The sequence below is a fragment of the Vidua chalybeata genome, chromosome 3 (assembly GCF_026979565.1).
Source record: "Vidua chalybeata isolate OUT-0048 chromosome 3, bVidCha1 merged haplotype, whole genome shotgun sequence".
Classification (NCBI taxonomy): domain Eukaryota; kingdom Metazoa; phylum Chordata; class Aves; order Passeriformes; family Viduidae; genus Vidua; species Vidua chalybeata.
This window is the reverse complement of record NC_071532.1, coordinates 84,756,504-84,769,629: the sequence shown is the minus strand read 5'-3', so window position 1 is coordinate 84,769,629 and position 13,126 is coordinate 84,756,504. Positions and strand designations below refer to the sequence as shown.

General features: G+C 36.5%; 1 protein-coding gene across 1 annotated transcript in view; it reads left to right on the top strand.

The window, feature by feature from the left end:
- The window catches only part of COL19A1 (collagen type XIX alpha 1 chain), a 194,809-nt gene that overhangs the window by 26,451 nt on the left and 155,232 nt on the right, over positions 1–13,126 (top strand). The window contains exons 5-6 of the mRNA XM_053937526.1: positions 5,637–5,696; positions 6,237–6,336. Of these exons, the coding sequence (XP_053793501.1) occupies positions 5,637–5,696; positions 6,237–6,336 (160 nt within the window). The remainder of the gene's footprint in view (positions 1–5,636; positions 5,697–6,236; positions 6,337–13,126) is intronic.

Genomic DNA, 13,126 nt, shown 5'->3' with positions numbered 1-13,126 from the left:
TTCCACAGGCATATTTTTGATCTGACTGCAAGCATACTTTCTTCATGTTGTCAACTTATTATTATTGGGAATATTTGGTGTTTGAGTGTGGACGTTAGCTCTTTCTACAGTGACACATGAAGTTCTAATTTGATCATTCCTGACAGCTTTATATTAAAAATATTACTGTTCTGTCTCATTCCCAGATCATTGCTTCTTTTTCAACTTTCTTTTACAATTCGAGCTTTTTAAAGCCACTTGCTAATCCATGAAAAATGTAGTATAAACAAAGTGCTGGGACTATCAGGCATGGTGAATTTTCCTTGTCTTTTGACATGGAATGTGTTGTGAAAAGTATTCGCTATGGACCATGATTTTAGAATGTGTTGTGTAAAGTATTGGCTATGGATCATGATTTTAGATTTAGCCCAAATTCAGTGGGTGATTTCAAGTATGCAAATCAGTTCAGCTTTTTGGTTTTAATCTTTTAGTGCAGCTAGATGCTTCTCCAAATCAATATAATGACCCTACAGTGTCTCTCATATACAATGTCTTCATATTCCTGATATTCCCATCTGACCTGGCCTTGAATGTTTCCAGGGACGGGTCATCTACCACCTCTCTGGGCAACCTATTCCAGTGTTTCACCGCCATTATTGTAAAGTCTAGTGCAAATCTAACTTCTTTTATTTAAAACCATTACCCCTTGTCCTGTCACAACAGGTCCTGATAAAAAGTCTGTACCCATTTTTCTTACAGGCCCACTGGCTAGAAGGCTGGAGTAAGCTCCTCTGGGAGCCTTCTCTTTTTTGGGCTGAAAACCCTAATTCTCAGGAGAGATGCCCCAGTTCTCTGGTTGTTTTTGTGGCCTTCCTTTGCACCTATTCCAGCAGGTCCACATCTTTCTTGTGTTGGGGCCCTGGAGTTGGATGCAGTAATCAGGGTGGGGGCTTTTTCATGAGAGCTGATGGGCAGAATCGCTTCTCTTGATCTGCTAGCCAAGCTTCTTTAGATGTAGCCCAGGATATGACTGACTTTCTGGGATGTGAGCATACATTGTCGGCTGATCTCCAACTTTTTATCCATCAGTATTCTCAAAGACTTCTTGTCAGGGCTGCTCTCAATTCCTTCCCAGCCTGTTTTGATAGTGAGCATTGCCCTGACCCAGGTGCAGCATCTCATGAGGTGGATGACATCCTGTCCTTCAGGTATGTCAACTGCACCACTCAGCTTAGTGTCATCTGCAAATGTGCTGAGGGTGCACTCAATCCCTTCATCTATGTCATTAATTAATTAAATAACACTGATCCCAAATGGGACACCACTTGCCATTGATTTCCATCTGGACATTGAGGAGTTGACCACTCCCCTCTGGATGTGACTGTCCAACCAATTCGTCATTCTCCAAACAGTCCACACATCAAATCCCAGTCTCTACAATTCAGAGATATTGTGGGGACCATGTCAAAGGCCTTGCAGAAATCTAGATGACATCCGTAGCTCTTCCCTTGTCCACTGATGCAGTCACTCCACAGCCACTCAGTGGCTTACAAGGCCACTGAGTTAGTCTTCCAAGACGTGCCCTTGGTGAAGTGTTGCTGGTTGTCCCATGTAATATGAAATTCTGCTTGTCACTACTTACTCTTCATCATGGGAGAATGTAGCTCTCCAGGGGCCTAGCATGAGTATCCCAATCCTTGAGCTGTGTTGCTTGTATTTCTTATTTCTGCCTGCCAATGCTGTTACATTATTTCATAACCATCTAGTCATCAGACTTGAAGTTGACTTCTTTACTATGTCATGTTCCCTTCATTCTTCCCACCCTTGTCTTAATAGACATATACATTGTAATGTAATATTATCTTCTTTACAGAGTAAAATAGCAGAATACAAAAAAATCACATTTTATTTCCTGGTGCCTATATACTTGAGGCTACAGATATGTAAGAAATCTGAATTCTTGACCTTGAAAGCAAGCCAGCTGGATCTGCTTATCTTCATTAGGAATATGTTTGAGGTGGACTCACTGGATATCATTGCTGATATTTGCAAGTGTGTGGCTAGCTCTGAAGAAGTTGCCTATGTCTGTGTGTTTATGAAGCCTGATCCAGTAAGAGTATGAGAAAAATCTTGGGTAATATGCGTTTCTTTCTGAAGCTTGAGTCAACAAAGGATATGGGTATACATTAGGTTGGGCTTTGCTGTTTGACCGTATTCATTGGGCTGGTCATGGTTACTGATGGAAATTTTAGTGTCTTTGCAATGTGCATGTCAGTGGTGGTAGATGGCAGCTAAAAACTTCACCTGAATGTGAAGTTTAATTATAAAGTAGCACATGGGTACTTGTGAAGTGAATCTAGCCATTACAGGTTACACTAATCTGCAGAAGGCAAGACTGCCCATTGGAAGTTACAGTTCCCACTCAGGAAGTGCACAAAAGTAAGAGGGAGACTGAAGCACACACCACAGTCTCTTCTGTCCTCATTTGCATGGAATGGAAAGCTGAGCACAGTGCCTAGATGGAAGTTGCAGTGTGCTTCAACAGGTGTCCTGATCATTCCAGGAATTTGGAGCGTGCCTGTTGCAACAGATATGTTCAGATGCAATGCCTTTTTTTTTCTCTTTTTTTTCATTATGCTATTAGGAAACAAACTAAAAATTCTTACTAATCATAGTAGTGAGAGTGAAGACAATGATCTGTGATGTACCTGCTTGGTCTGAATAAATTAATATTTTCAAGATTGTTGGATTGATTTTATATTAATAAGCTCATAGCTAGAACTCCTTGATTTATAAAGACCAAAGCTAAATTTTTTTGTATAGGTAGACTCATTGATTTAAAAATTAGTTAACTTGACCTATGATATCACTGGTTTAATATGAATTTGTTTCAGTCTACACAGATGCAGTTTTATCGTGTGCAGAGCAATCTATCAAGCTTATTCTTCTTACTATTTCATGAATTATATAGTAATGTATTTTAACAGGCCAGATAAGTTCACGGTTTCCCACTGGATTAGCAGTAAGGGTTTATCTTTTCTTTTTCTTTCCTGAATATCTTCATGTAGACCTTGCCGTTCAGCTGCTCACATGTTGAATGGGCATATTGCCTGTTTTGTCTCAGGCTAAAGAAAATTTAAGGATCCGCTAGCAGTCTAAAAATCATGGAAGAGGTTAACTATACAAGCTGTAACTGCAGAAAGAATTTTCATCACTCTGTCGTAATGAAAGTTGTCAGTCCTGGTATGGAGAGAGTTTGGTCTTGTTATATGAGAGTTTTCCCTCAGCTCTCTGAGAAAAGGAATATCACTGAACTAAAGGAGTGCATCAGCAGCATGCAGTAGAAGATTCACCATAACTCTTTCAGTTCTTCTGAGGATGTGGAATACAAATAAATAACTAACACTTAAATGGCCTGTCTATGCTGTGACTGTTATGCCACTGATAAAAATAGGTCCAGTCTGTGGCATGTGAGGAATCATTGCTATCATCTGGATAACACAAAAATTAAGGCTTGAGTCTTTATTTAGACTTGGAAGAAAGTGGCTGTGGGGAATGGACTCGAACTTTCTAGTCTTTCACTGCTCATGTAAGTTAATGCTGAAAAAAAAAAGCACAGTTGTGTCCCAGGTTCTCTAAAGCTTACATCAGTTTAGGGTAAAATCAGCAATAAATACTCTTTGTCTGGTCTTCTAAGTATTATCAAGAATTTAACCAAAAAGAGAATCTGCCTTGAAATTTATTGAATATTTTTGAAAAAGCCCCTTAGGAAACATGTAGATTTAAGAAAAAACATCTCTCCATGTATGTCTGACATTCTTTTGTGACTTCAGCCATAAATGGCTTCCTTTACGCCAGGTTATTTCTTAGAGCTATAGTTACGTAAATGTACCCTAACAACATTCATTGGTTTAGAGTGGCTGTGTATAGAATTCTATACACTAATAAACTGTATTTGATTGAAGGTTGAGGTTTGTGAACTAAAGGGCACCTAAGGTGAGCCTGTTTCTGTCCCATGTGTGTATATATCAACTGGTGTATTGAAATTTTTGCTATGTTACTGTGTAATTCCAGCAAATGCTTTTCTCACTGTATAAAACTTCCTGCTAACCAAGAATGATGAAAGATTTCACTTCAGAGTTTTCAACATGAATATTCTTTACAGTTCAGCGTCTTTTCTGGGGAACAGGAATTTACAGAGTTTGTCATGCATATATATGCAATCTCATTTATCATGAAACTCTATCTGTACAGGGAAAAACATGCATATCCATGTATTGATGGATCTATATAAGGGAAAGAAAAAAACTGTTCTCTTAGAGCCTTAGAAGTAAATAAATTTATCTGTGATGTTACTTGTAGTAGTCAATTGTTAGTTGTAACTGTAATTTTACATGCAAAGCACATGAAAATTAATGAATCTTACAAAAAAAAAAGTGTTTAGCCTGGTCTAGTCTTGAAATAGTTGACACCAGGAGGTGTCTTTATGTCTGTATTAGATGATATAGTTTCACTTTTACTAGTTATTTCCAATTAACCATTCTTAGTCCAGATCAAATACTAAAATATATTTAATAACATTTAAGAGTTTTGAAGGATAATATGCTTTCTACATAACTACAGAATGAATGACAAATTTCACATGCTTTAAGGTTACAAATATAGCTATTTTTAATAACAATGTTTGGTCTCGATGCTCTCATGAAACATTCAAATATAGATGATTTCCAGGTTAATGGTAGGACATTTCTTACTTTCTTCATTTAACTAATGGTTTGGAAAGTGCCTTGACCTCCACTGTTCAGCAGCTTCAGAAACACTTTGGATATTTTTTCAGTTGCATCAGCTCACAAAGCTCTGTGCTTGATAAGTTGACAGGCCAAATATCATAACTTGTAATCTTTAATGTGCTAGGTTTTTTTTTAGAATTTAGCAGGGCTATTTGCAAAACTTGTTAAATAGCAAGCCTTATTTCTGACCCCTGCACAAAAGTGACATTTTCCTGTATTTCCTTCTTAAAAGTGGGCATTCCTGTATATCTATTAAAAAAAGAGCATAAAGGACTTAATGTAAATAAGAAGTAATAATAATTAGTATTGCATATTAATAATACAGTGTCTTATCTAAGGGTTCAGTTAGATTTAACCTCAGTTTACCATGTTCCAAATTTTAGAACATTCTGTTTGCTTACCAAAATACTTTGGTTCAGACTTACTGTCCTACTTAATTTTTGTGCTTTTTTTTCCCCAAAATACAATATTGTTTCATATTCATGAATGGGGAAAAATATTTTCTAGTAATACAGTGAGAAATACAAAAATAATTTGGAACAGATATTACTGCTTTATAGAGTGTTGTAAATGGAAACAGCATGGTAAGAATTCAATGATTTTCTTCTGGCTATATTTCATATAAAGTTTATATGAACTTTAACCACAAACAGCTGAATTAAAATGTGATATAAATTCTATTTGCTTATATTGTTGGAAGTGTAGTATAAAATCTGCTCTTGTTTAGATTTTGTAATTTGGTTTATTACTACTTTTCATATCCTAAAGCAACAAAAAGAAACATTCCTGTCAATATTACCATAACTGCCATGATTGTTCAGTTCCTGTTACATTTTACCATAGATACTAAACTGTGTTTTCTTGAAGGTGCTGTGTGTCCTTTAATGGATCTCAAACAAATCAACAGAGACAGTCATGGTGTATCAGGTAAATGACCAAGCTAATATGGATATCTGTATTAATTAGCTGGTAATGATTACTGCATGTAATTATAGTCTGACTGAAGCTGGCTTTAAAATTGAAAGGTTAGGACAGAATGCCATCCCCAAGCACCAAAAGCTGCTGCTGCTCCCAGGAAGGTGGCATTAAAATCAGAACAAGTTTTTCCTTGAAAGTATTGGTTCAAGTTTGGCAGCCACACTAATTTCCATTTTTTCCCATTCTAACTTTTTCCCATTCTAATTTCCATTTTTTCCCAATCATCCTGCTTTCTTATCAATTCAGATGATAAAAGCAAATTCATTTTTCAGGTTTTAAAGTCATCTACCATGTGAATTTTGCATGAATAGTTCTAATAAAATGAATATTGAAAGCTTCTCTGACTTCAAGTTCTACTTTTCAAAATAGCTTGTCAGTCTAATATTCTAGAAATGCCAATATGCTTGTATTCAAGTGTGCTAAAAATGATTATTTACTTATGGTTTTAAATTCCATCATAATTGTATCGTATTGTGTTCTATTTTACAGGGTTTGATCTGGCAGAAAGCTTTTCTTTAAGGCAAACATCTTGTGGTGGGGAAAAGATCTGCTTTAAACTGGGAAGTGCACCTCTCATTAGAGATACAAGGTAAGATACTACTTTCATGCTTAGCTTTTAAAAGATAGAGCTCAGACTCAATGCTACTAATTAACTGAATCACTGAACATGTATCCAAAGAATGCCTCAGAAAGCAGTATGGCTGTTTTTAGACTTTTTCAGTTTTTTTCCTGTGGGAAGCATTTTGATTTTGGTGTACTTTCCTTCTGGAATCTGAGAGTACCTAGATGGTAAGTTAATTGTGAATTGTACTTTCTCAAATCATGATTCTAATACTGAAAATTCTACTGTTAATACATTAATATTTATAAACCAAAGGAAACATATAACTTTCATGGTATGACAGGAAGTATTATACTAATCTCCCCCCAGTTAAGTTGTCTGTCCTCTCTCTCACTACTGCTGGCAAGATTAAAAAGAGAGAGTATCACCATTTCCTTGAATGCTATTTTTTTATTTTCCTGGTATTCACATTTTCCCTTTGAGCAGCAACACAATAGTGGGCACTCAGTGTAGAGGAGAAAGGAGGCAAAATCCTATTCTGGCACAGGGTGGGATGAAAAGCAGAGACTGCATAAAAAATCAAAAGGACAGTGAAAGAGAATAAGGCACAATTGGATTGGATGGACTTCAGTTTGCATAGGGACAAGGAAATGTCAAGAAGCAGTTAGGAATGTAGTTTCAAGTTCCCTGAGCTCAGTGGAGAGAGAGGATCATCTCAGAGCTCCTTGGTTGAGATGTGCTCTGAGTCATGGGACTGTGGTTTCTGTACAGCGTGTTCCTGTGATGACGGGGGAAGCAACTGTATTCCCATGTCTTCAGGTTGGGTATTTTCTGTTGCAAGAGGTCTGGCTCCAGCTTGCCTAGTAAAAAACCACACCTGGTCCTTGGACTTCCCCTTTGCTTGGATCCTGGGCATAGCACAGAGGGACTGTGAGTAGCATGAGGCCAGGGGGAAGGAAGAAGAGAAGAGTTGGAGGCACCCAGACACAAAACAAAGTGATCTTTGTGGGAGGAGTGTGACTATGGAAAGAATTTATCTAGCAATTTAGAACATTTAAGTTCTCTAAGTTTTTCTGATATATTAGATACTGTAAGTGCAAGATTTTAGGCTTGTACAATTCTGCAAAGTTAAACTAATCACTATTTTTTTTTTAAATACATTGGGTGGATGGTAGCTATTGAAGGAAAATTGACTGGACAAAATTACTTGACGAAAAGAGTGCTCTTTTATTAGACCTTTCCAGTATTATCCAGATTGTCTTTAGAAGAGGAACAGGAGATAGTAGGTACCACCCATAAATGTCTTTACTAAAAATATTTTGAGACATTTTTAGTAAGAAAGCTTTCCTTAAAAAAAAAAAAAATCCCTTTTTTTACAAGCTTTTTTTCCAATTTATGGGAATTTGAGGGAAACATGAGACTATAGAAAGGTAGAAAATCAAGGCAATAACAAAAAATGTGGAGCAATTTTCCTTTAGGAATAAGAAGTTAAGTAGTGCTAAGAAATGTATCTTGTGAACTCACTTTATTTTGAAACAGTGAGAAAATCAGTGCCAAAAATGGAGCAGACAGGAGCTAGAAATTGCAAAAGAGTTAATTATTTAAAATTCATATTACTTTGAAGGAAAATTCTTGATTTAAAGTATTGATTTCTAAGAATTTCTGAGTGGTTTCAGAAGTGGTTTGAGAGGTCATGTTGAGGTTGAAAAACATAAAGCTTTTTTCTTGGCTTTATTTAGTAGGCCTGAATACTAATGCCTTTTTTTTTCTTCTTTTGAAAACAGTTTATTAATGAAGGCAATGAAAATGGGGAATTCACACCATGGCTGATAGCTGCGAGCTAACAAAGCCCTAACTATCAGGGCTTTTTTTTTTTTTTTTTTTTTTTTTTTTTTTTTTTTTTATATATTATATATTTTTTCCTATATTTTATCTCATCAGCTTTTTGGAAGGAGAGAAAATTGGCTAGCTAGTTTTTCCTCATTGTCAGTGTTACTTGGGCAGGGGCTAAAGAGTTTCAGTTAGGAGTAAACCTGGAAAGGAGGTGGCTTGGCTTTCATGGTCTCTTGGTTCTCACATTGCTCAGTGTCCCTGTTATTTTCTTCTGTGCGTCCTCATTAAAGAAAAAGCTAAAGAGAAAATCTTTCTAGTTTTCCCTAGAAATATGCATCTCTAATGGATGAAAAAATTAGCTGGATGAAGCAACTGAGATGATGATTAATAAAATGCGTATCAGTGCTAATATATGAATAAAGTTAGGCAGAAAATTAATATCATGTTATTGATGATAATGAGGAACAAGATAAGATTGTCAGTCAGCTTGCTGTGCAAGTAAGTAGTACCTCATACATATATCTTCCTGAACAATAAAAGGGTTAAAAGTATTTTCAATAACATTCAAGTACTGCAGAATTTCTAAAATTAAATCCTTGTTATTCATGGCAATAATCTTGCTCATCCTTTATTAACCTTTCTTCACACAAATGCATGTCATTAAAAGATGAATTCTATTCTTAATTATTTCAATTTGTTGAATATAAAATGGCTTTCTGATATTAAGAGAACACTTAGGACAAATAGATTTTTAAAATTTTGTTTTAAGTATGTTGCTTTTTAAACTCTTCTGAAGTTTTAGGATGTCTTTTTAAAATAAGGGCAGATGGCAGTGAGGAGCACGAAGTCAGGTTTTGGGTTTTTACATGGTAGGGTTACAATAAAGGATAGTCAGAAACTTGGGTATCTGTCCTCATAACCTTTTAATTTACTATCTCAGTTAGCCATGTACAATATATTTTAATTAATTATTTTTATTTAAACCTACTTCTCTTACATTATGTTGCATTGTGTGGTTCCAGACTCCTCGTGTTATTAGATGGCTTTAGGGATCATTCTACCTCAGAAAATATTTCAGTAGACGTGGTGTGCAGTAAGCAGCAGAACAGTGTTTGTTATCCATCCTGCAGGAAATTGAGAGTATCTGATTAAGCTGACTAGCAAGTATCAAGTCACTTGGCACATCTCCTCTTGCATTTCATTCATTCAGTTGTAGTGTGGGTAATAGAAAGCTATGCTGTGCCATTTTTCTTCTCTGATGCCATTTTGGTTTTTTTCAATGGACCTGGAGTAGTGTTTCACCTATTTATATGTTGTAAATAATTTACAATGCACTGTCAGCTTGGGAAATTGATTATGTTTATTTATGTTGGACTTCAGCTGTAGGTTTTTATCTCTTTTTGTGATGCAGTTCTGTATATATTTTGTCTTGTGATAGCAGATGGATAGCTCTTATGCTTTATGTAAATGACTGTAAAATATTAATGTAATGCCAGTAATACTTTCCTTATTAAAACTGTGAATTGCTTATTGAAGTTCTTTGTGAACTTTAACAGAAGTTATTCCTGAGGAAAGCAGTGTAACAGAGCTTTTCACAGAATCATAGAATAAGAGTAACTATACAATGGTTTGGTTTTATCTCAACAAATACCTTATAGAGTCATATTTCTTCTCCAGACTTCAACATGTACTGCCCATGTAGTGTATTCCAGAGTGTCACAGAGCTTGACAAAGGAGAGCAGGGCTCTGTGCTGGTAGCATTCCTTTAAACCTGCCAGCAGTATTCAGTACTTCTGGATGTGAAGCCTTTTAGGCTAATCTTTGTTCTACAGTTGCCTTAGAGTAAATAGCCCTATGACAAATTAATTTCACTGTCTTTCTTTAAAGATGCATCAGACATCAGTTGTTCCTCATTCGCACTTTTCTGGGGTGGGCCAGTTTTTTCCTCTTCTGAAAGCACCAATAAAGGAGATAATAAGCTGGTTTCGGATGAGTTTCAGAATGTTTTTGAAATGGATGTTCATGATCAGCGAATCTTCATGGCACAGTCACAGCTTTCTTATTTTGTAGTTTGTTTGGCTTGACAAACCATATTAATTTACTGAGGAGATTATCATAGCTGGCTGCTAAATGATCTGAGTTACAGCAGTTGGGATTACTCTCACAACTCTTTTAGGAATTCTTCCCCTTTCGTGGTAAGATACTACGAAAGAGCTTGGATTTTTACTGTATTTGGACTACAAACTCCACCAGCAAAGTTGTTACTCACTGCTGCCAGAAGAGCTGTGGCTCAGGCCATATTTCAGAGAAAGTGTTTCACCTCCTTGGGATGTCTAGTTACTGGAGGAAGAAATACTGTTCCCACTTGCCTCAGTAAATTCCAGGCAGGAGGATTCTTTCTGCGAAGAACAGAAATTGGTGATGAATAATGTGGGGTTTTCTGTTCGTTTTTAGTGCTAACCTTTTTAATTGCAAAAAAAATGTGGAGGGAATTCCTTTTTCCTAGAGCACTGCTGGCATCAGGTGAGGCGGTTTCTGTGCTCACTGTTAGAAGCCTTTTCATAGCTAGCAATTTTCTTTCCCAAATCACCTATCTCTATGTGATTTTGCAACCATTTGCTTTGCTGTCTGTATCTGCTGGGACCACTCTCTTCACCAAACTAAAAAATACTGGCTCCCTTTCATAAACTTCAGCTCTCCATGAAGGTCCTCATGGGCATGACTTTTTATTGTTTTTTTACATAGCATTTGTTTTGAGCAGCAGAAATAGTTTCAACAGTCTTCTTGAAAAGCATTTTAGGAAGTTTTATACCTATTTCTTATAAATGGTATAGAATAGATACATGTGATAATCACTGGTTTCCAAAACAATTCATTGAAGACTTTTAAAGTGTGACTGAAAATGGCAGAGGTATTATCCCAGTTTTGAGGCAGTAGTTACAATTATTCAAACCAGCTCACACAAAATCCTGCTAGCCTTCAGTCTGTTAAAATATTAGATGTTTATGCAAGAAAACACCTCTCCTTTACTATAGCACGCGTTTATTTGAGGTCATTTGAGCAGTTGGAGCCAACAATGCTAAGACTGAAATGTCTGGTATTTTGGTTGCAGGGTATTTGCAAGAAAAAGGCCTTGCCTTTGGAATTTGCTTTCTGAGTGTGGGAGCCTGAATGTAGTAGAAATTCTGATGTTTCTTCAGGTCTTTTAAAGTAGTGGATCAGAAGCTGTAGTGATTCAACCTTTCTTTTATCCTGAAATAGTGTATTTTGTGTTTATTTCCAGAAACTTCAACACTTAATCTATTTTATAAATTAAAAAGAAGGAAAAGACAGTGATTATTGTTGAAAGAACAAATTGGTGTTGTACCCACCTCATAAATACCAATTATTTAATTTCACAACTATGGAGAAAAATGGGGCTTCTTACTATGTAAAATGACAGACCAATGCTTCTTTTAAAGAATAATTACCTGTCGATGTCTTTCTGCATTTTGGGGCTTGTTTCTACCTGAAAATTTACAAGAAATATGGCAATTTTTATAAAATTCAACATTCAAGTATTAATGGATTTTGATGTCCATATTGAGTTTGGATCATCCTACAATTTAACATGTAATTTACTATGCAGAAAGAATTGTGAAAACAAAGCTAAAGACAGAGGTGGCAGAGGGGAAGAGTACATTTAAAAATGTATAGCACTTAGATTAAAAGCACACTGTGAGGGAACAGAGAGTTAAAAAATCTTTTTTAATCAAGCTACTGACCGTAACAAATTAGAATTCTTTGATCTGTAGTGTGTTCCCCTGAGAGCGGAGCACTTAGTGGAGCAGTGTCGCACCAGCTGAACTGGTATAACACTGTTGGATGAAGCAGACTTCATCCTTTTCCTTTTATTTCCTAGTGATGATATTCTTGCTGTAAAGCACTTGCAAATAAAGGGAAGAGGCTTTTGTGAGGTGTGTGCTTTAAGGGCACTGCTCCACAACGAGAGTGTGCAGGAGACAAGCAGTGTTCATGTGGAATCCCATGTGCCTCATAGCAGGCAATAAACAAATCCAAATAAGCAAAGCCAAAAATATTATTTGGAAGAAAAATGAGGAGCTTGCTTTCACAGCACCCATCTCTCAGCCTCATCTCACTTCCTCCACGTCAGCATCAGCGTCTCTGTTCAGCAAGGCTGGCAGCTGATCCCTGTGGCTGTATCACCTCAGCAGTTACAGTGGGGAAGGAACAAGATAGACTGTCCCCAACCCCAGAAGCACTGCCTTTAGCTAAAACAAACCCTGAAACTCTACCTTGAGTTGAGTTAACCTTAATGGTTTAACCTGCCCTGTGGAAAACAATCCCAGTGTTCCAATTAAAACAACAGCATCTGCAATTTCACTTTTGCTATGTATTCCTGTAAGGAATTCCTTTCTATTTTCATCTGATATGGATGCCAAAACTATTTTTCAGATTTCTTGTTTAAGATAGCAAAATCTAAAGCATAGATTTTCATAGATACTACAATTGCAAGACAAAGTTGTTGTGTTATTAGAATTCCAGATTCAGCAGGAGAAATTTACCTAGATGCTTCTCAATGATCCTTGTTCAAAAACTTGGACACAAATTCTGAAGAAAGTTGTTCAATTTAGCAGTATGTTAACTGAAGGAGCCTTAAGTAATTCTAGAGTGTGGGAACTTTCAGAAAAGTTTACACACCTCTTACTACCTGCCAAACGTGCTGATTTTTAAAATCTTTGCAGTGTTTTCTTGCTTTATCTTGGCCACCTTTTTTGAAGTAAAATTTGTCAAAAATGAGTTACAAGGAGGATGCAGATCTAAGTCTTTAATAAGATCCGCATTTGACAGTCTTAGAACAAAAGCGCGGTTGCAAAATCGGTATAGACGAGGTTTTCTGGAAAACCAGAATAGCTGTGGGTATCTGCAGCCATGCTGTGTGCAACCACACAGAATTCAGTGATGTGTACTGGGCATAATGCAC